The 23539-nt window shown below is 38.0% G+C and overlaps 1 protein-coding gene across 1 annotated transcript; it reads left to right on the forward strand.

Annotated features, from left to right (window-relative positions):
• Window positions 1-13664: 13664 nt before the first annotated feature.
• foxj1a (forkhead box J1a) lies at window positions 13665-20983 on the forward strand. The gene is made up of 3 exons (XM_084423001.1): window positions 13665-13759; window positions 15342-15922; window positions 19112-20983. Exons 1-3 carry the CDS (start codon window positions 13717-13719, stop codon window positions 19961-19963), a joined length of 1476 nt encoding a protein of 491 aa, XP_084279127.1. The 5' UTR covers window positions 13665-13716; the 3' UTR covers window positions 19964-20983.
• The last annotated feature ends 2556 nt before the right edge of the window (window positions 20984-23539 follow it).

Genomic DNA, 23539 nt, shown 5'->3' on the forward strand with positions numbered 1-23539 from the left:
CAGATAGTCCCCATGAAATTAAAATGTAAGTTTGTATGGCTTTAGGTATGATTATGTTAGCCTTAAGCCACTTTCACACAGAAATTCAGGAAAATACACAGATAATGTGTCCCGGGAACGTTTGATTTTGGTTCATTCACACTGCCAGTGATTTTCCGGGATCTGTGAGCGCGTTCACACACATCCCGTAAAGATCCCGTAGAGACACCGCGTGACGTCAGGATGTGACGTGTAACGTACGCGTCGAACGATCTCAGCTTCAGCGTGGATTGTAAGGAGCTCCCAGGTCTCTGCTTCATTCCAGTTTGCAGACATTTTTCCGTTCTTTCTTTGTTGATGACGAACACAAACTTTCTTCTAAGAGCAACAGAGTTGCACGATAACTACGTCATTGCGATGGCACGTGCGTCATCACTACAACACACCCCTTACGGCATTGGTCCTGGCTTTTGTTCACACAGGGCGCGTTCCGGGACTGATCCCGGCAATGTTACTAGGTCTCCATCCCGGTATCGATCCCGGGACGTGTTTGCGTTCACACAGAAGGCACTCTAGCAATATTACAGCAATTTCCCGGGATCAAGGCGCTGTGTGAAAGGGGCTTTACTGTTATCTATAAGCCAGTCTGCTCCAAAACAATGACAAAATTCGCATTTAGAAGATGTAAGTTTTCAAAACGTACAGTCTATCACTTCCGCCAATATGGATCGATGATTTTGATGACATCACTCTGCACTTCAGCTTCTCATCAGATTTTCTGTCCAATCAAATGCTCTCTAGAATCTGAAGCCCTGCCCCCTACACTATAAATAGACGCTGAATCTGCGGCTGAAATCGGTCACTTGTTCACACAATTACTATGTTCTACATGGTGAATGGCACATAGTGCACTATATAGGGGATAGGGAACGATTCAGACAGTGTAAATATGCTTTCCATTAGGCCGAATGAAGTCTGGTTTCACGTTAGTGTCACACAAACACCGCTGCGTGAACACAGTCTGCTTTGGTCCAGAGATACGACACACAGAGCGGATCATATGCGCGTGTCACCGCAGACCAGAAAACGTATCGAACCCATTGAAATCTGCACAGAAAGCTATTTTAAAGGGATATGGAAGGTATTAGGATGAGAAACAGTTAGAGATTAGGAGGAAACTGCGGCTTTATCAAGCTCAACAGCTCTGGCCGAGATGTGATATAAACTAATGCTATTGGTTATTAGTGTTAACTAATAATTGTTGCAAACTGGTACAACCAACAAAATATGAGTGCACTCCTGGAACTGGGCGTCGTTACACTACATCCTTATGCATTGCTTTCTGCCAGGACTTTTACGTGCTTTTCCCAAATCACGGAAGTGACGTCGACGTCCGGGTTAGCGGTAGCATAAGCCGTCAGGCCAGTGTTATTTAAATAAACTCCTGATGTACTTACACACTTTCCAATGCCTCATTTTATGAGTACAGAACCTATTTGTACTACTGTAGAAGTCTGGTACCATTCTGGGCATTATTAGTGGGGTAATTTACGGGATACAAATTTGGATCCATTAGCGCCTGCACTAAGCCATTCGGCTGATATCTATAAATAAGCTGTAACTTTAATAATGTTCGACCGAGGGATAAAAGGCTTCTGGGGGGGTGTTTGGCTCGAGATCATGGTGCAAAGGACCCTAGGTTGATTTTACTCTAAACCATCCCTTTAAGACAAGACCAATATTACATATTAAAACCACAAGCTGAATTAAAATGTAATAACTAAAGAATATGAATGCCACATAGCTCACAAAGGCTTCAGCCAGGTGTAAATTGGGACATTGTTAGCCACTGCTTTGAAATGAATTAAGGAGTTTCAACCCACCCAGCTGAGAGAGTGTGAATAATTCAGAGCGGGTGTCAGAGAAAGCCTGTTATGGAGAAGGCTATCTATAATGTAATGCAGCTGGGCGTTTCTCCTGTGATCTGTGTGTTGAGTTGTAACACAGTGATCTGGATGTGAGAAGGGTTACAGACACACGAGTATCAGCACACTGAGCGACTGCATGCTATATATGGCAAGGCTATAAACCACACCTTCAGTCATAATAAACTGTTTTGAGAAATGACGTAAAAAGGCTTTCACAACTTTTATTGACCATCTCGCACCAAGCACTGAAAGTGTTCTGCCCTAAAAGTGATGTGAATCATCTGAGACCGTAAGTCATAGAGATCCCCCCCCCACACACACACAAACACACACGTTGGACATTAGGTGGCGCTATAGCCATAACTCTAGAACCATAAAGGCTAAACAGACCTTTTTTGTCAATCACTGTCAAATAACATTAAATTATATGATCAATAAGTTATGACAACATGTTTTTAGCTAAATTGCTTTAACTCGTTAAAATAAGCTAATCATTTACAACAATTTTTTATACATGAATTTGACAAACCATGTGTAAATTCATAAGTGAACACCATTGCTGAGTATTTTCTCCTTAAAACTGCAGTCAGACAGTCTCAAAAACACGGTTTGAAATCGCTGGTGTTTCTGACGTCACAAACTACCTTGTAACCAATCAGATCAACGTGTGATCGACAACCAGTGGATCTCTGAGCTGAGTGAGAGAGTGGAGGCGGGGCTCATTTGCATATTCATAGAACCGCATATACTAAATTAGGCAAAGTTACGTTCAAGGTATTTTAAAGCTACACTGTGTAATTCTTTAAGTTGATTCTTAGCAAAAAACACTTTGTTCTTTCAAAATGATATGTGCTCATTAATGTGTAATTACTTCTACCAACTAATCAAGTATTCCCGTAAGCGTAGAATCTGCCATTTAGAATACATACGAGCGAGTCGCTCGAATGGCGGCAGCCATGTTGCGCCTCCATCTTGAAAATACATTAGCCAAAGAGGGACATACCTGGAAATTCAAGCTTCGCCTTTCGCGTTTTGACACTCAGTGGCACCGTGACGAATGCGAGGGGGAGATTACTCGCGACTGCCGGCAGATTTGAAATAATACGGCCACCGAAGGAGTTAAAACGCCCTCGGAATGGGAGGGGCTAGAAAGTAATATTCAGTTGGTAGTCATATACAATTTCACCGCTAGATGGGAGAAAATCCTACACAGTGTAGGCATGAAGAATTTTTTTCCAAGGAAAAACATTTACATGTGTAATTTCGGTGATTAAAGATGAGTTAATGAGTTAAAGGGATACTCCACTTTTTTCGGAAATATGCTCATTTTACAACTCCCCCAGAGTTAAACAGTTGAGTTTTACCGTTTTAGAATCCATTCAGCCGAACTCCGGGTCTGACGGTACCACTTTTAGCATAGCTTAGCATAGATCATTGATTCAGACGAGTCCAGTAGCATTTCTTTCAAAATGACCAAAGAGTTTCGATATTTTTCCTATTTAAAACTTGACTCTTCTGTAGTTAAACCGTGTACTAAGATCGACGGAAAATGAAAAGTTGCGATTTTCTAAGCCTATATGGCTAAGAACTACTCTCATTCCGGCGTAATAATCAAGGAACTGTGCGGCCGTACCATGGGTGCAGCAGGCGTAGTGATATGACGCAGCGCCTAAAAATAGTCCCCAGCTCGGTAACTTCTTCCAACGTGACCGGGACTAAGTTTGTCTAACCTATTAGACCTATTTTCAGGCGCTGCGTCATATCACTACGCCTGCTGCACCCATGGTACGGCCGCACAGTTCCTTGATTATTACGCCGGAATGAGAGTAGTTCCTAGCCATATAGGCTTAGAAAATCGCAACTTTTCATTTTCCGTCGATCTTAGTACACGGTTTAACTACAGAAGAGTCAAGTTTTAAATAGGAAAAATATTGAAACTCTTTGGTAATTTTGAAAGAAATGCTACTGGACTCGTCTGAATCAATGATCTATGCTAAGCTATGCTAAAAGTGGTACCGTCAGACCCGGAGTTCGGCTGAATGGATTCTAAAACGGTAAAACTCATCTTTTTAACTCTGGGGGAGTTGTAAAATGAGCATATTTCCGAAAAAAGTGGAGTATCCCTTTAAGGGATACAATTATTGACTACTACAGGGGGACTTTAAGTCAGTTTAATGTAATTTAAGTTAAAATTACTTAAACATCCAAGTTGATTGTACTTAAAGCTACACTGTGTAGGATTTTCTCCCATCTAGCGGTGAAATTGTTTATGACTACTGTTGTAAAGTTTTTCTTTCTTCAAAGCAGAGACCAGTGAGACAGTTGGGATTGCGTTCAACGGAAGTTATTCTTTATTGAGAAACTCCGCCGTACGTTGCTGTAGAAACTTCCAACATGATCTAACTCTAATACAGTATGCATTGTAGTTATATACATTCCAAGGGGGAGGGATTACATAGAGGTGGAGACTCTGAACAAAGCATGCAAATGAGTATACAGGTTAAGGTAACACCCTAGACTGAGGGTCTATTCAATCCTGATTCAATCAGCATAAGGCTCTAAGGGCCTTTGGGTCCAAAAGCCATTTGCAGAACAAAAGGTGAGATTCTCAGTGTGCTAATTCCATCAGTTCCGAGTGATACTGGGACTCCAAGAGCCATTTACAGACAATTAGGAGAAAACAGGAAAGGCAACTTTGCTGAGCATAATCATTATCTTACCCTTAAACACTAAATACAATATTCTTTACCGTGATGTTATGTAAGGAAGCATATCTGAAAACATATTCTTAAATTTTAACCCTTCAGTCCCCTCTTTGAGAGTTCTTAAAATAACTCTCACAAAATACAAATTTAAACACATTAAGTTCATTCTTGTAACTGGTGTAAGTTGCAGGCACATATAACTTATTCTGTGTTGTGTCCTTGATTTACATCAGGGTCATAGTTCTTCTCAAAACCATAACTGTTGACACAAACGACGCAGGGTGTAAAATGTCGTATAAACTACATGATTACACAGAAAACCATGTAGCATAAGAGTGGAAGTCTTGAAAGTCCATGGCGCCTGAATAGCTGTGAAGTCTGTTTCCTGTAGAGTCCATTTGTCACGTAGAGTCGCTCTGATGACTCGTCCCTCATGAGGTTTGTTCATGGAAATCTGAGGTGATGTTTTATACCAGGATGCTGCTTGTGAAGACATCATGGCATACACACATACCTGTAACACAGTAAAACAAAGAAACGGCCGACCAGCAGTATTCATGCATGGACTTTCTTCCATAAGTCGCACATGTTCTGTGTTGATTTTCTGTAATTGCATGTTGACACAGAAACGAACATGCGATTAGGGTCGTGAATTTTCTGCGTTGTGTATTTTTCATTTTCTTTTGTGATAGTTCGTTCAGCAGTGGGTCTGGTTGTCTTCTTGAGCTTGGGGCTTCATATGCAGATGAGACGGTCGTTGCATATGGATCTTGAAAAAGCCATCAAGTTTTATCTGCACACTGTAAGACAGAAAACAGAAAAACAGAGAGCAGTATTTCTTCAAAACACTAGGGTTGTAGCTTTTTTTTAGAGTCTAGTGTTGTTGTTTCATTCTTTCCCTATTTCTTAATTGATTTGACACCTATGGATCAGTGAGGTAAGGATGGACTAAATAATGGGGAAAGCCTATGAGGTTGTCTTCACCCTGGATTGGCCCCCGACGCCTGTTGCGTCAGTTCTTTCCAGGGCCCTCACTGAACCGTGTGTCCTATCCTGTTCCTGTAGAACGGGGAAACAACTGTACAATGTGTGAGAAAAATTGGCACTTCCCATTCTCCAATGAAACATCAGTCTTAATAGACATCATATAGAGCATGGGGGTCTGACTGGAATATTTCTGTGGTATAACATTTTAAGGCTGTGAGTTTACTGAATGTCCCTCAAACAAAGGCTGTGACAGTCAATAAGTCTTTCATCTTTGTTGTAAATTGGGGAGATTAAGTAATCACAGCCTAAATGGTTAACACCTTATCAGGTTGCCCCCCGAGTTTAATGAGGAGGGGAGGGGTTGCTTCAAAGTAGCAAACAAATGTAGTAAAAGCTGCATAACATTGTTAACTTGTCTTAAGTTATTCTTGTTTTTTCTACATTCTTTTCCAAAATGTCCAGGCTTGCCACAGTAAGAACAACTGGCTTCTCTAGGACTTTTGCGTTTCTTTGGCTTCTCTGAGTTAACCTTAAAGGATGCTGCTGCAATTTTTACTCTTGCCTTGACATGAAAGTCTCTTTCCCACATAGCTAAACTGTCCAAGTTGTCTTGCAGGGTTCTATTTGACCATGTAAGATCTAAGAAAGGCAATGCATTTCTATGTTCTGACAAAAGACCATCGGACCATGCGCGAACTAGAGGACCATTATGACCTAACACTTTCTCTGGAGTGTCGACAATCCCGCTGTAAGCGGCAGCGATCTGGCAAAATCTTTCTGTGTACTCACAAACAGTTTCATCCTTCTTCTGTACACAACTAGTGAGCTTTGACCAGTCCACTTTCGGTCCAACAATGTTTTTTAACACTTTAACAACTTCCTCTCTCAATTCATCTTTACTGGCCTGTTGCAGTTCAGAATTATTTACAGCACTTTCAAAATCATTGAATTCTGACTCAGTCAAGATCTGTGATATTAGCTGGGTGACTTCAGCTAGAGTCATATCATAGAGCCGCATTTTGCTGATCAATGCTCTTCTAAACTCAGAAAAATTTCTTTGCACTGATGGCAAACTTTCAGCAATTCTCTCAATATCTTTAGGACCTAAAGATGTTTTGACTGCTTGTATGGGGGTTGCCGATGGATGAACCTCTTTTTTCCTATTCTGAGCCTTTTGTCCTGCTCCACACACTTCAACTGCATTTACATCTTTCATCAATCCAGCATTGACATTGTCCTCTATTCTATCAAAAGACTGTAAATCAGGATAGCTTTCATCTGACTGTTTGTCTTCTGAGTCACATTTGGTTGAGGCCTTGTTATGGCCCACCTTGTCTGTGAGACAGGACACTTGAGTAAGCAATTGTTTGTTCTGTTCTTTCAACTTATCTATACAACGAGCTTGTTCTTGTACAATGGATAAGCTAAATTCTCTGTGACAGAAGATAATGCCTTTAACATTTTTCTTCCTGATACATGTACCCAACACTTTCTTGCAATCTTCAATTGACCACACTTTGTCTGCCTTAATGCCAAATTTCTTTGTTAAATTCAATCTGACTTGCTCAGTCACTATTGTGTCCATGTGTTCTGATAACAAAGACTTAAACTCATTGTCTGTCCATAAAGGGGTAGCTAATCCACCTTTCTCCGTTGTGGAAATCAGCCTAGCATTCCTTCTAACCATTTTGTGACTTTCTGTTACCACAAACAAACACTAAAAAACTTCTCTCTACTGTCTTACAAACAGAGGGTACAAATCTTATTAGCACATGACGCTAACTCTTCTCTAGCTTACAGAGAATAGGTCTTCTCTTAGCTAGAGGGTACACACAATATTAACATGTAACTGTTAATCTTCCCTGCCAACAACAGAGGGTAAATTTCATCTCTAAAAGCAAACTTTAGAGGCTTATCTTTAGTTAACCAAACTTCTACAGCTGTTTGTTAACTACTTCTCTGAACGGCGCAGAGGAAAACATTTGTACTGGTCTGCATTGGTTCTTTTAATGGAGTGAAACTCACCGAGTCTTTCATTTGTAGAGAAAGATTCCGTCTGGAAAAATTCAGTCTTTGAGATCTTTTTTTGGAGCTTGAAGTTTTCAATCTGGATTCAGAAGATTCAGTCTGGAACTCAGTCAGCTTTGTTGAGATCTTTGAGCTTGAAGTTTTCAATCTGGATTCAGAAGATTCAGTCTGGAACTCAGTCAGCTTTGTTGAGATCTTTGAGCTTGAAGTTTCTTTGAGTTTCCTTCTTCTCCATCCGGGTCACGGCAGCAAATTGTTGAAAACCTTTTTCTTCGTCGAAGCAAGAGACCAGTGAGACAGTTGGGATTGCGTTCAACGGAAGTTATTCTTTATTGAGAAACTCCGCCGTACGTTGCTGTAGAAACTTCCAACATGATCTAACTCTAATACAGTATGCATTGTAGTTATATACATTCCAAGGGGGAGGGATTACATAGAGGTGGAGACTCTGAACAAAGCATGCAAATGAGTATACAGGTTAAGGTAACACCCTAGACTGAGGGTCTATTCAATCCTGATTCAATCAGCATAAGGCTCTAAGGGCCTTTGGGTCCAAAAGCCATTTGCAGAACAAAAGGTGAGATTCTCAGTGTGCTAATTCCATCAGTTCCGAGTGATACTGGGACTCCAAGAGCCATTTACAGACAATTAGGAGAAAACAGGAAAGGCAACTTTGCTGAGCATAATCATTATCTTACCCTTAAACACTAAATACAATATTCTTTACCGTGATGTTATGTAAGGAAGCATATCTGAAAACATATTCTTAAATTTTAACCCTTCACTACCAACTGAATATTACTTTCTAGCCCCTCCCATTCCGAGGGCGTTTTAACTCCTACGGTGGCCGTATTATTTCAAATCTGCCGGCAGTCGCGAGTAATCGAGCGACTCACCATTCGAGCGACTCACTCGTATATATTCTAAATGGCAGATTCTACGCTTACGAGAATACTTGATTAGTTGGTTGAAGTGCTTACACATGAATGAGAACGTATCATTTTGAAAGAACAAAGTGTTTTTTGCTAAAAATATAAAATATTACACAGTGTGTAGCTTTAAAAATATAAGGCAACAACTTTTTTTACAGTGCTTTTTTTGCTGCTTTTCTACTTTTTCTGTAATTTATCTACTTAAAAACAGCATTAAATGGAAGTCTTTTCTTCTCTATAGTGACTGTATATCCGAGTGAAACGGATTCTGGAGCAAGAACAGGGGCCTGTTGCATAAACCTCTAGGACTAGTCTTACAAGTTAGACATCCATTTATTTTCTTCAAGACGGTTCATAGTTTTTTTTAATCAGTTACATAAAAACGTAGATAAGCCTACTTTGATATCGTAAACTAAGACTGACTGCACCTGACTAACTGCTAGTAGGTCATACTAGAACTTAAGACACTGTCTTAACATTATGGCTATGTTTATGCAACCGGCCGCAGATGTAGGGCGGGGCTTGATTTTGTCCATGTGGAATTGATTGGATGGTTGTGGTTTGCTATTGGCTGATCTCGTGTGAGTGACAGGTTGCTCCGCCCTCGCACCAGTAAACGCGTCATCAGAGAAGAGAAGAGAAGAGCTGCAAGTTTTGAGTTTATTTTGATTAAAGATTCAGAGGCACATGACTTAAAAAAAATAATGATGCGCACAGATAAATCACTTATAATAAATACTGTAATATTCCATAAAAAATAGTATTTGTCACTTTTGATTTAAAGGTGATTAAGAGACACTCAGAGCACGAGAGAAATCCACCACTACAGACTTCTTCAGAATGACTCTACTGTTTCCTACGTTTTCACACTTTATCTAAATTATGGGTGGCACTTCAGGAAAATGATGTCATTGGTGTATAACAAGAATATCTGCGACAAGAGCTGTTTTCAATCCACTGTACCTCCTGATTATCTTATTTTCCATTTAATACGGAATAGATAACAGATGCTGCACTTTTAGACTGATTTCTGAAGGATCATGTGACACTGAAGACGGGAAATTCAGCTTTGATCAATAAATGACATTTCACAATATATAGAAATCTGATATTTTGAATTGTAATAATTTTTCACAATATTACTGTTTTTACAGTATTTTACATCAAACATATGCAGCCTTGGTGAGCATAGGAGCCTACTTTCAAAAAACATAAATAATTATTCCAAACTTTTGATTGCCAGTCAGTGTATTTTTTTTAAACTGGGCTTTAAAAAGATGATTCACCCTTTTTTTGGATTAATACTTCACATATTAAATCTTGTATGGTTCTTGTATGGTATTTTTGGTCTGTTTTGAAGTTTGACGGATGTAAACTCATCACTGTCTGCCTCTGTTGTGTCTTCACGCTGCTAGAGGACCATGTTTGCACAGCTTTTTATCTCCATAATCTTGATGTGTTTTTGAGGCCTTGGGCTGCACTTTCCCTCTGACTCCTGATTCATTTGTTTTCACAGGATCTCTAAATGACTGATCAAAGTGAAATGAGGGGACTTTGGACGGTCTTCAGAGCTGATGCTCTTCTTCTTCTTCTTCTTCTTCCTCTTCTTCTTCTTCTTCTTCTTCTTCTATCGCAACACTTAAGTCACAAGTACAAATGCATGGATGTCATTGCATTAGATGCAAAGTTTCAAATCAGCTGCGTCTTAATATGTTAAAAGTTTTTTTTGGAGATGGATGAAGTCACTTTACACAGGTAGAGGATAGTAAATAAGAGGTTTATTTTGAATAAAACATCTAAACTTTTTTATATATATATATATATACTTTAAAAAGTGCACTTTGGTTTCTTTATTTTAAAGAGGCTATATGCCATATTTGGATTGATATATAACTAATGATGTTCAGACATTTTAAGTGTGCATTGTAATTAATAGGCTATTAATCTTATATTAATATTGTTAGCAACTGTAAAAACAGAAAAGGGAAGTATGATGGATATAAGTAAATAAGTATGTTATGAAATAATGAACGTTGCAGTAGAATGACACGTGACTCAGTTGTGACCAGCTTTATGCTCGCGCCCTCTAGTGGTTCAAATCAATCTGAAAACTTCTGAAGCTCGTACTACAAAACAACACCTTTCTTTAAGAAAAACCAAGTTGAAGAGTAGGCTACAGGTTGGTAGCATTTGACATTGATACTGATTAGGGTAATATGTCAATAAAGAATAGCAGTTTGGCACAGATTTTCTTTTTAGGCTAAAAAAAGATCGATTCAAGCAGGCTTATTATCATTACCTAAAACCAGAACTGAATTTATTTTTTTATTTTTTTTTATTCTTGAAATTAAGTAGTTACCTTGTTGCCAAAGCAATGTTACATTAAAAAAATGAATACATATATATAAAAAAAATGTATGTCTTTTATAATGATCCTAAATTATTATTGATACTTTTTCTACTAAAATAACATTTGATATCATAAATTGCTCATTTTTGTTAATTTTAACATTTTCTAATACATGATTAAAAATCAAAAGTTGTATTTGTTAACGTAAGTTAATGCACTGAACTAACATGAACAAATGATGAACAGCTGTATTTTTATTAACTAACATTAACAAAGATGAAGAAAAACAGTAACAAATGTATTGCTCATTATTAGTTCATGAAATACATTAACTAATGTTAACCAATGAAACCTTATCGTAAAGTCTTACCAAGAGTCTTAACAATTAAATTATCACTTGCTAAAATGCTAATTCTTTACAGCAACAATGACATCATCACTCACAGAAATCAAGTTACTGTGGTAAAACCATGGTTAATTTAGTAAATTACTATGTTTTTACTACAAAAATCATAGTTGAATCATGGTTACTATGGTAAAAACCACAGTTATTTTTGTAGTTATGGTTTTTACTACAAAAGTTATGGTTAATTTGTAGTTTACTATGGTTATACTACAAACATTTTACAATAGTTTTACTACAAAAATCATTGTTGAATCACGGTTACTGTGGTAAAACCATGGTTAATTTAGTAGATGACTATGATTTTACTACAAAAATCATAGTTGAATCATGGTTACTATGGTAAAACCACAGTTCATTTAGTAGATTACTATGATTTTACTACAAAAATCATTGTTGAATCATGGTTACTGTGGTAAAACCATCGTTAATTTGGTAGTTTACTGTGGTTTTACTACAAAAATCATTGCTGAATCAAGGTTACTGTGGTAAAACCACTGTTAATTTTCATTAATATCGTCAGGATGATTCAGTTATATTAAATTATTGTTTTTTGGACTCGAATAAAACTTTTAATTTGATGTTATCATGTTACCACATGTTACATAGTTTCAGCACTGCTTGTGAATTATGAGTTTGATCTGATGTCCAAAGCTCTGTTTGCTTCTTTTTCTCTCATCCAGAGCCCGTCTGATTGGTGTTTGTCACTTCACACGTGAAGCAGAAGGCTTGAAGAAGGACGAGCTCGAGAGATGCAGAAGCTTTTATTGCTATGGTTGCTTTTGTAGAGTTTCTTTAGCGGGAAGCCACTCAGCCACACTAACAGAAGAGCGCTCAAGAGGACAATCCCTCTTGTATCTTTTTTATCCTCCATTTAGTCCCTCTATGTTACCAACAAAAAGTGCATTCCTTCAAAAACAACCCCTTTAGATGCACTCAAACTCTTAACACTTATCGCCTTAAATCTGTCCTGAGAGCAAGTCGAGTTTGATCCTCATCCCTTTAACTGTCAGTTTCGTTCATTTAAACACATCAATGACTGTATAATGTGGCATTTGTGTGGAAACAATGCTAATACGTGTTACATGGTGCTGTTCAATGCAGTCTGACGCCTGAACTCTTGTCGAGAGGCTGCAGACTGTCCCGCTCCCATTAACAGGCATTGTATTGAGAGTAAAGAGACAGTTCCTGAAGCCCTTTCCTCTCTTGCCTCAGTGCCAGTCACGCGTGAAATCACTCCAAACGCATTCCTTATTGTTTGACCCCCGACATGTTTGTTTTTGGTTTGATCTGATTGTTCAAGACAATTTTAGACCTGTTCTTCCTCTTCAAGTATAGAAACAGGTGGCTTGTGACTCATCAGTGCAATTTATACCAGTAAAAATAACAGATATCAAGAATAATAGCTTTTACTGCAGCATTTGCTGTAATTACAAAATTAACCATGGTTTTATTACAGCATTTGCAGCAAAACCATAGTAAAATACAAAATTAACCATGGTTTTACCACAGTAACCATGGTTCAAACTATGATGTTTGTAGTAAAACCATGGTAAACTACAAAATTAACATTGGTTTTACCACAGTAACCATGATTCAATAATATGTTTTTAGTAAAACCATAGTAAACAACAAAATTAACCATGGTTTTACTACAGCATTTGCAGCAAAACCATGGTAAACTACAAAATTAACAATGGTTTTACCACAGTAACCATGATTCAACAATGTTTTTTTTTTTAGTAAAACCATAGTAAACAACAAAAATAACCATTGTTTACCACAGCATTTACAGTAAAACCATGGTTCATTTTAATAAGAGTCAGAAAGACCAAGGCCATTTTAATTTGTCAGATAAAGTATAAATAACTCTTTTTTTTCAAATTGGTTATCAAAAAGGACATAAAAAAATCATTACAAAAATAATTTACACCAAAAATCATTCTGCTCGTTGAGTTCAAAAGTACCCAGGTGGCAAGAATGCGCATTTCGTGTTTCGTTTGCAATTTTTATTTATTACACATATAAGAAATTATACAATGTCATTGTACACAACATAATGATGTGTTTTTCTCGTTTGTAAAGTATCGTTTGTCGCTCTTTCTGTCGAAGCGAACGTGTGTTACGTTCACAAACCTGTCCTGTGCGCTCGCAAATATGAGCACAGTCACCATAACAACCAGCCGACCAATAGAAGAACGGGAAGCTGTTTACAGGGGGGAGCTCCGTTGCTAAGGTGACCGGAGAAACGTCCTGCAGCAGCAGGTATTAAACTGGCCCCGGAGCTCCTGCTGCCCCGGAGACCTTGAGCTGAGACGCGCACAGACGCACATTCTCCAGCAGCTGCACCTCTGGAAGTCATACACACTTAATCGGATACACTTTTCCTTTCTTGAGTTATTGGATGTTATTTCCCTGTCACTCAAGGCTCCTATCGGTAAAGACAGGTGAGTTGATGCAAGGTTTTCTTCAACGAGTACGTTAGACATGACGTATTATCATCTAAAACAAAAACAGGTTACTTTATTTTAAGGTGTCCGTTTTACTGTGTGTAATTATACATTTAAGTACTGAGTAATAATAATTAACTACATACATGCACTTACTATAGGGTTAGGAATAGGGTTAGTTGCATGTAATTATGCATCATTTATAGTTATTACTAACTACATGTAACATGTGAAACTGTAAATAAACTGTTACCAAATGTGTTTATAAGTATTAGTGAAGATTATGTGCGTGATTAAATTACAAAATGCCTTATCTGGTAATTATTAAAATGATATAAAACTAAATAATAAAAAATAGCTAAAAAAAGGAAACCAAGTAAACTTGCTTTATTATAGTAGCAATAGCCTACTAGTTTACTGAGTTTTGTTAAACTAAACATATTGGTTGCACTTTACCTTGTTACAGTGTAATTATACATTTAAGTACTGAGGAATATTAATTAACATGTAGCCTACTTACTATAGGGTTAGGGTTGGTTGCATGTTATTTCTGTTAAGGAACACTTTATTTTACATTGTTACATGTAGTTCCTAAAGTAATAACTATAAATGATGCATAATTACATGCAACTAACCCTAAACCAAACCCTAATCCTAGCCCTATAGTAAGTACATGTAGTTACTTGATATTACTCAGTTCTTAAGTGTATAAAAGTACAGTGCAACAAAGACACCTTCAAATAAAGTGTAACCTTGTTGTTATTACTAGATAGTAAGTACACGTAACAAGGACGCTGTACCAAGATCTTTGAATATCGAAGGCAAAACATAATATTGTGTGAGTCCTAATGCACCTGCCATGCTGAGGAATGTTAGTGGTTTGGGATCTGCTCTATTGTGTATCCAGTTATGAGATGTCGTAAAGAGTGACCTGTGAAGTTTCCGGAAAGTTCTGTGACCTCTATAAGCCGGAGAATCCAAATAAAGCAACACCATAGTAAACTACAAAAATTAACCATGGTTTTACCACAGTAACCATGGTTCAAACTATGATTTTTGTAGTAAAACCATGGTAATCTACCAAATTAACCATGTTTTTACCACAGTAACCATGATTCAACAATGATTTTTATAGTAAAACTATAGTAAGTACAAAAGTAACCATGGTTTTACCACAGTAAGCATTATTTAAATATGGTTTTTGCAGTAAAAACATAGTAACTAACCATGGTTTTACCACAGTTACCATGATTTTACCAGTAAAACCATAGTAATTACAAAAATATCCATGGTTTTACCACAGTCATTGTTAATTTTTATAAGGGTTAGGATGGCCAAAGTCAGAGTATTACTTTAGTAACAACATGTGTAACATATGTAACAATGTACAATAAAGTGTTACTTAACAGCAATAACACGCAACTAAACCTAACCCTATAGTAAGTACATATTGTTAATCAATATTACTCAGTACTTAAATGTATAATCACTCTATAAGCCGGAGAACCCAAACAAAGCTTCCACAGTAATGCCTGATAATGAAAACAAGCAGTTGGTCTAATCTTCATTGTGTCCTCAGGATTTGGCTGGGAAAGGAGCATGCTGTCCATGAGTTACACGGACGACCCCTGGCCCGAGGGTTCGGTGGGGCTGGAGGAGGAGGTGGTCACGGCCTCTGCTCAGGCCGAGTGCTTGGACCGCAGCGGTTCAGTCGAGTGCAACAGCGCCGAAAACCTGGACGACAGCCTGACCAGCCTCCAGTGGCTCCAGGAGTTCTCCATCCTCAACGCCAGCCCGTCCCAGTCCACCCACCAGCACAGCCACTTCTTCGGGAGCCGAGTGGGCTCGGATGCGCCCGCGTCTCCGTTAGCGGGAGACCCGGCGTCCATGGGCATGCCTCTGACTCCTGGCAAACCCACGGCGGCTTCTTTCTACAGGGTGCCGTCCTTGTCGGCTCTGCCCAGCCTGGTGGCCCACGGACACTGTCCAGATGAAGTCGATTATAAGACCAACCCGCACATCAAGCCTCCGTACTCGTACGCAACTCTCATCTGCATGGCCATGCAGGCTAGTAAGAAAACCAAAATCACCCTCTCGTGCATCTACAAGTGGATCACGGACAACTTCTGCTACTTCCGCCACGCCGACCCCACTTGGCAGGTGAGACGCAATGTACAGTCAAACCTCACAGTGTTATAAAAAAGCATTCATTTACACTCTGGTGCTCTTCGCATGTCGGTCAAAAATGAGCGATTAAATTAATGTACTATATTTTAGTTCGATAATGTTTTTTTATTTAATATTTTGTATTTTTTAGGGGATTTTATGGTACTAAATTATATTGCCGCTGTATTTATAATCCATTTGTTCACTTTTTTTTTTTTTTCAAAGACGACACTTGGCAGATTATTGCTGAAGTGAAAAAAGTTTTAAAAAGTGAACTTAAAAAAAGTTACTGAATTTTACTTTATCGTTTTGAAAAATGTGTAAAAATACTATTTTCAATTTTTATATGAAACATATTTTCAAAAATATGTTTTACTCTAAAACTGAGAGAAAATCAACGGCATAAATCTAAACAAGTTGTGTTCCAAATTTGAGCTTGATATATAAAAAAAATCCGATTTTGTTTGGCCGCAGTACCAAACGTTTCCACTAGATGAAATTCGTCTCCTATTAATTTCCATTGCCGTCATTTTTGATCACGAGGAGCTCAAATGTGACAATTTTTTCCAAGACCATTTAACCTGTTCGAATGTCTTTTTGTGTGTGTTCACAAAGCAAGTGCCAAACCCAAATACCAAGTTTCGTACCATTCCGGTGAATAAAAAAAAAACGCATGTACAAAATTTTCGGTCAAGAGTGGCCGAAGAGCACCAGAGAGGGTGGATGCACCTAATAGATGGTTAACCATGAGACCGGCATCATTTGCATAGCTGGCAAATGCCAAAAGAGTGGTGTTTTGCTATTGTTTGAGCGGACTGGAGCGAGATTAAGCCTTCTTAGCACCTGCTGAAGTAGCTTGTGTATTGGAGAGAGACCAGCAGAAACCTTCCAGAAGGCCGTTGTTTAGAGGCTTGATATTTTGAGAGCTTTTGATGATGGTTGTATACTGCTAATGAAGTGCCCTCAGATGTAAGAATAGCAGCAAAAGTGTAATCCTAGCTGACTGCCGAAAGGTGTCGTGCAAAAAAAGGTACATTTGTCCCCTTTTGAAACGTGTTCATGAGGCAAGGAGGAAGAATGAGCTCATAAGTTGGATATTTACAACAAAAAAAAAGAAAAGAAAAAAAAAAGCGGGGGATTTCTGAAAAGATTTAGTTGTTGGTGAATTATTAATTACCCCCTTAGCCATAACCTCCTTTTCTCTGAAGAAAACGCAGACATTCCATCAGTTTTTAGATATTTTAACTCAAAGCAATGGTTAACCAGGATTAGGAAGTCAGTGCTTCATTTCGGCTGAACGCAATTAGCCCAAAAATATTGACATTGGACATTTGTGGCTATTAGTCCATCTTTATTAGCTGTGCAGTCTCTTGCACACTACTGCAAAATTGACAAAATTATCATTTAGCATGTGCATGTATATTCATAATTCAAATATGCAGTCTTCCTCTTCTAGGAAATGGTCCACAAAAATCAATGATGCATTTTGTACTCATTTGCATAGCTAAATATTTGTCCAATTAAATGCTGTTCTGAATGAGAATGTCGCATATACTTAGCAAGTAGCAAATGAGGTAACACTTTACAATATAAGGTTCAGTTTGTTAACATAGTTAATGTATTTAGGCATTACAGATGTCTAGATTTTGCCTGCCAAATGTTGTTGAGTAACTGTAAATGTAAATGCACCTTTAATACATACTAATTGAACTTTTTGTATACATGTTAAAAATGCTCAAACATTAAAAATGTATTAGTATTTGTAGACATTAGCATTGATCTAGACTGATAAAGGATGTAAAAGTATTGTTCATTTTTTATGATACACTGTAAAAACAATTTAACAAAACAAAGATTACTGAAGGATGTTTTACAAGAAAATACTACTTCTTTAAAATTGAATAATTAATTAAATGTGTTGATGCCCGTTTACGTCAAGGACGATTACTATAACAATATAGTTGAGATCTGAGTCAAGATTTTGTCCTGCTTACGAACTATAAAAACATTAACAGCCAATCAGAATCCATCCTTAAAGAGCTTGAGTATTTAAAGCGACAGACGACAAAACTGCAGCACACACTTATAATAAACAGAACATTCTCGTCCGTTGGTTTGGACACTAATATAGTCACCATTATAGTTAATTATTTGTAAAATATAGTAGCAATTTCTGATAACAATATTCAGTGCACTTAATGCATTAACTAAAATTAACATTTTGAACCTTCTTGTAAAGTGTTACATGCCATGGGTAATGGATGGGAAAACTAAAGCCTAAATTAAAGGGTTAGTTCACCCAAAAATGAAATTTCTGCCATTAATTACTCACCCTGATGTCGTTCCAAACCCGTGAGACCTTCGTTCATCTTCGGGACACAAATTAAATTTTTTTTTGATGAAATCCGAGAGGTTTCTGAACCAGCCATAGGCAGCAACGTCATTGCAACTTACAAGGCCCAGAAAGGTAGTGAAGACATTGGTAAAATAGTCCATGTGACTACAGTAGTTCAACCTTAATGTTATGAAGCGACGAGAATACTTTTTCTGCGCAAAATAACGACTTTATTCAACAATTCTTTCTCTTCCATGTCATTTTCCTACGCTGTTGACGTAGTAAACAGAGTGCAGCGCTTCCCGTTTCTACGTCAGAATGCCGGCTCAGTGTCGTGGCGATCACATGACCAGCGTTGGCCAATGGTGAGGCGGCATCCTGAAGTATAAACTGGAAGCGCTGCACTGCTCACACTACTTCAACAGCATAGGAGAATGACGTGGAAGAGAAGAGATTGTTGAATAAAGTCGTTAAAGTATTCAACGTTGCAATATTGTTGCTGCCTATGTGGGGTCAGAAACCTCTCAGATTTCATCAAAAATATTTTAATTTGTTTTCTGAAGATGAACGAAGGTCTTGCGGGTTTGGAACGACATGAGGGTGAGTAATTACTGGCAGAAATTTTATTTTTGGATGAACTATCACTTTAATTTAACGCCTAAAATCAGACAAGCCCTACGATATATATCGAGAAATACGTCCACACAAGAAAAACTGCACTCAAGGTATTTCACAAGGTCTTTAATGCCTGACTTCCACATGTTTAAGTGCATCATCCCAACACACAGGTGAACTATAAATTAATAATTAAACTAGAGATGAATAAATTTTCTCCCTCATCTTTGCAGAATTCCATCCGCCACAATCTGTCGTTGAACAAATGCTTCATAAAAGTCCCGAGACAAAAGGACGAGCCAGGCAAAGGTGGGTTCTGGAAGATCGACCCCCAGTACGCAGAGCGCCTCCTCAGCGGGGCCTACAAGAAGCGCCGGATGCCTCCTGTGCAAATCAACCCGGCTCTCCAGAACCGCATCAGGATGAACCCCCACAGCGGACAAGCCGTAGCCACCGCAGGAATGGCTAGGAGCCTTTGTGTGAGTCCTGAGTCCCAACAGCTCCTGAAAGAGTTCGAGGAAGCCACGGGAGCAGATCAGAATTGGGACCCTCGTTTGACCGAAGCCACCATGTTTAGTTGTTGGGTTTCAGGGAAGGGCGGAAAGAGGAAACAAGGGTACAGCCACAGGACCGTTGGGAGCAAAGCTGCTCGACGCTCAAGCTCCCCGCTTCTGGCCATGGATGAGCAGGAGGACTTAAGCTCCCTAAAGGGCAACTTTGACTGGGACGCCCTCCTGGACTCGGCCCTGAATGGAGAACTGAGCTTGAACGAAGGGGGTCCGTTGAGCCCCATTCCACGAGACGAGGACTTGATGGTTAGGGGCACCCACATCAGCCCCCTCGAAGCGGCTCCTGGAGGGGTCGTTGAGAGCCACGTGTTGATGGAAACCCAGAGGAGCAGCGAAGTAGACTTTGATGAGGAAACTTTCCTGGCCACGGCATTCCTGCAGAGTCCCTGGTCGGAGGTGGACGAGGGCAACCGTCCGGATTTCCTCTGTAGCTCAACGGTCGGCATCGATCAACTCTTCGACCTGGGAGACTCTCTCGGAGGGGACTTAAGCAGTAAGATCGAGTCTCTCCTTTGAAGAGACGCTTGAGTTACATTCGGCCCTTTGGAGACTCAAACAAGTCAGCGAATTAAAGATGGTTTGGACTGTTTAGACCCCAAAGATTTCATTCTGGATTCCGTGAACTCCACGCGAAGATGTATTTTTAAAAAAGCGTATCTATTTCTAATACTGATTTTTATGTTTTTTGTATTTGACATGTTATGCCTGCATTAAAGTTAATCTAATCAAGTTCCTTAGTGAGTCCTCAAAATCATGCATCACGTGGATTCGGTGACTGAACGCCAACGGACAGCACTGGAAGTTAGAGATGCGCAAGGTTGTTGTTTACAAAAGAAAGAGTTTAATTTAAGAAATGAACAGACTAATTCTGTAAGATGTACAAAATCAGATGCGCAACTGAAATGATGACATGCCTTGTGACTGCAAACGATGTGCTTTCTGTGAGTTTAATGCTGTTTAGAGCAGTCGTTCTCAGGAAGTCCCCATGCAGGGATACACATATCCCACCTGATTTATATCATCATCATCATCTTCATCATCTCTCTGGCAGAGACTCCAAGACCTGAACTGGAGGTGTGTCAGATCACTGACCACTGGTTTATAATCTTTCAGAGTTGTTTAGGTTTATAGTCAACAAATGAGCTGTTTTAGTGCTGAATGGCTGATATGACACAGTGTATTCTGATAGTGAAAGTGAATGGGATTTAGGGGTTCCTGCCCGTGTTGGATTATTAAAACGTATGTGCCAAACGTTCTCTTCTAGCTCTGGTAGATTTATACAGTACATGCACATCTAACCACTTTCATGCACATATATTGTGTTTCAGAGTGTTACGCTGACATTTTACACCAAGACTACTTCTATCTTCTTATTTAGATTGTTAGTACTAAGTACATTTAAATGGGATGAGTTAATCGCTTGGGAAGACATGTCATTAAAGCAAATAATAAAAAGGCTCTCATATACCAGACCTTTTTGTTTGTATCAGTACAATTATTTTCTAACCTTCATGTTGTAAGTGCCAAGGGAAATGAGGTAGCACTTTATTTTAAGGTGAGAGTTACGTTACATATACTCACTATAGTGATAACACTATAATTACAAGTAACTATGTAATCCTAAACCAAATCCGGTAACACTTTATTTTACAGTGTTCTTGTTACAGTGTAATTATATATTTAAGTACGGTGTAATTTTAAGCAACTAAATGTACTTACTATAGGGTTAGGGTAGGATTAGGGTTTGTTTGAGGGCTATTTACATGTAATGACGCATCATTTTCTGTTATTACTACGGTAAGTACATGTAACATATAGACATTAATATGTAACAAAGACACTGTAAAATAAAGTGTTACCCCAAATCCTAACCATAGCCATATATTAAGTACATGTAGTTGATTCATTTGTTTAACTACACTTTAACAACGTCACCATAAAACAAAGGGTTACACTTTATTTTAAGCTGTCATTGTTACAGTGTATTTATGTATTTAAGTACTGAGTAATATTAAGCAACTACATGTACTTGCTATAGAGTTAGGGTAGGATTAGGATTTGGTCAAGGGTTAATTGCATGTAATTGTGCATAACTGTTATTACTACGGTAAGTACATGTAACATATGCAACAAGGGCACTGTAAAATAGTGTTACCAAACAAAGTGTAACCGAAAAGGATTGGCAAAATAGTCATATTTTTTAAATATTCATGTCACCTACTTTCTAATTGTGTTGTTGCTGCAATTAGTTGTTTAAATTAACTTGTACTATGTTGAGATAGCTTGAGATAACTAAATTAAAGTTAACTAAACTTAAAATTTCATGTCAAGCACAAACATTTACAGTAAGTTGATACAACACATTATTACTTATTCTAATGTTGAATTTTAAGTTGCGATAACAAATCGCAGCAATCTTTTTTTTTTTACAGTCTATGGGTGCTTCAGTTGAATTTTGTCATGTCCTCAAAGTTATTCAGATTTGGTAATGCACCTATGCATATATATATATATATATATATATATATATATATATATAAATCAAATGATTGTTTAACAACAAAACTTCTTCCAAAGATACTAGTGGGTCAGTTAATGTTCTGTTGGTTTCACAAATTTAATTTGGCCTCAAGTTGTTCTAAACCTGTATGAGTTTATTTCTTCTGCTGAACACAAAATATGATATTTTGGAGACTATGGTTATGGTTATGGTTATGGCCAAACAGTTGATGGGTCCCATTGTCTTTCGTAGCATGTAGAAAATAAAATACTATGGAAGTCAATGGGGTTCATCAACTGTTTGGTTAACCATAGTCTTCAAAATATCATCTTTTGTGTTCAGCAGAAGAAAGAAACTCATACAGGTTTGGAACAACTTGAGAATTGAACAATTTGCTCACCGCAAATAAAGACAAAACTTTCATTTTTGGGCACCTACGTTTTTCTTTCTTCATTGACAATGATACAAAATTGGTCTTCACACTGCACCTGCCTGCCTTATTTCAGAGATCACCCTATCATGATTATTATGGGCATACTGTACTTCAAATTAAAATACAATACAGATATCTCATGGTGTGTGTGTTGTGTAAAAAAGAGCTTGAAAAAGATCTAAAACCGAATCCCCCTCTCAAGGCAACATCTCTAACTCAGCTCATGCTTGATTCCGCTCCACTTGTGCTCTTGCTTTTATTATGCGGTGGGAGGAACGTCAAATAGAGCAGGACAGTGTGTGTGTGTGTGATTTACACAAGCCTCTCTGCTGGTCTTATTTTGGGGGTGACACTCTCTGTGTGTGGGGGGTGTGTTAGGGCTTTGTTTGTGCTCAGTGAGATTCTCGTACCCCCCAGAGTTCCAGTCAGGCCGGCCCTCGCTCGGCCCATGTGGGGTCCGACGGGGACGACGTCCCACGCCCTCATATATCAACTGTGCTTTTACGTAGGAGCTGCCATTCATATTGGAAAGAACTGGTTTGTACCTCATAAAAATGTTTTTGTTTTACACTGAACAGTCATTTGTTAGGAGAATCTCATAAAACCTGTCAACAACACCTATCAATCAAAATCCAACGAAGAATTGAATTTCGTACTTTACTTTTTTTTTTCATTTAATCGGAAATAAATGTGACCTAGGTATTATTTAATGTTATTTACATTTTTACGGTTTTGTACAACGCTATAATCAATTAAATGATGAGAGAAATATTTCTGTATCTTTCTGTAATGTTTCTATTTTTTCTGTCTGATAGTTATTAGCTGGCCATAATATATCACCCCTTCTCCGTTTAAAGAATGTTCCAGATCAAATTTTGTAAAAATGTTTTAATAAATGAATAAATAAATAATTGAATAATTAAATATGTAATAATAAAAAAAAACTTAATATAAATATTTCAAATGTGAAAAACAAAAACAAAACGTTGACAGAACGAATACATAAATAAGTAAATAAATATAAAATATAAAATATAGAAAGATTATATGGGATACAAATCAGAAGAGGTAAATAAATAAATAAATAAATATTCCATTAGAAAAGGTGCGTATACACTGACAAATATAGAAGATGATAAATATAGAAGGAGCCAGAAGA

This window comes from Rutilus rutilus (genome assembly GCF_951802725.1).
Source record: "Rutilus rutilus genome assembly, chromosome: 1".
NCBI classification, from domain to species: domain Eukaryota; kingdom Metazoa; phylum Chordata; class Actinopteri; order Cypriniformes; family Leuciscidae; genus Rutilus; species Rutilus rutilus.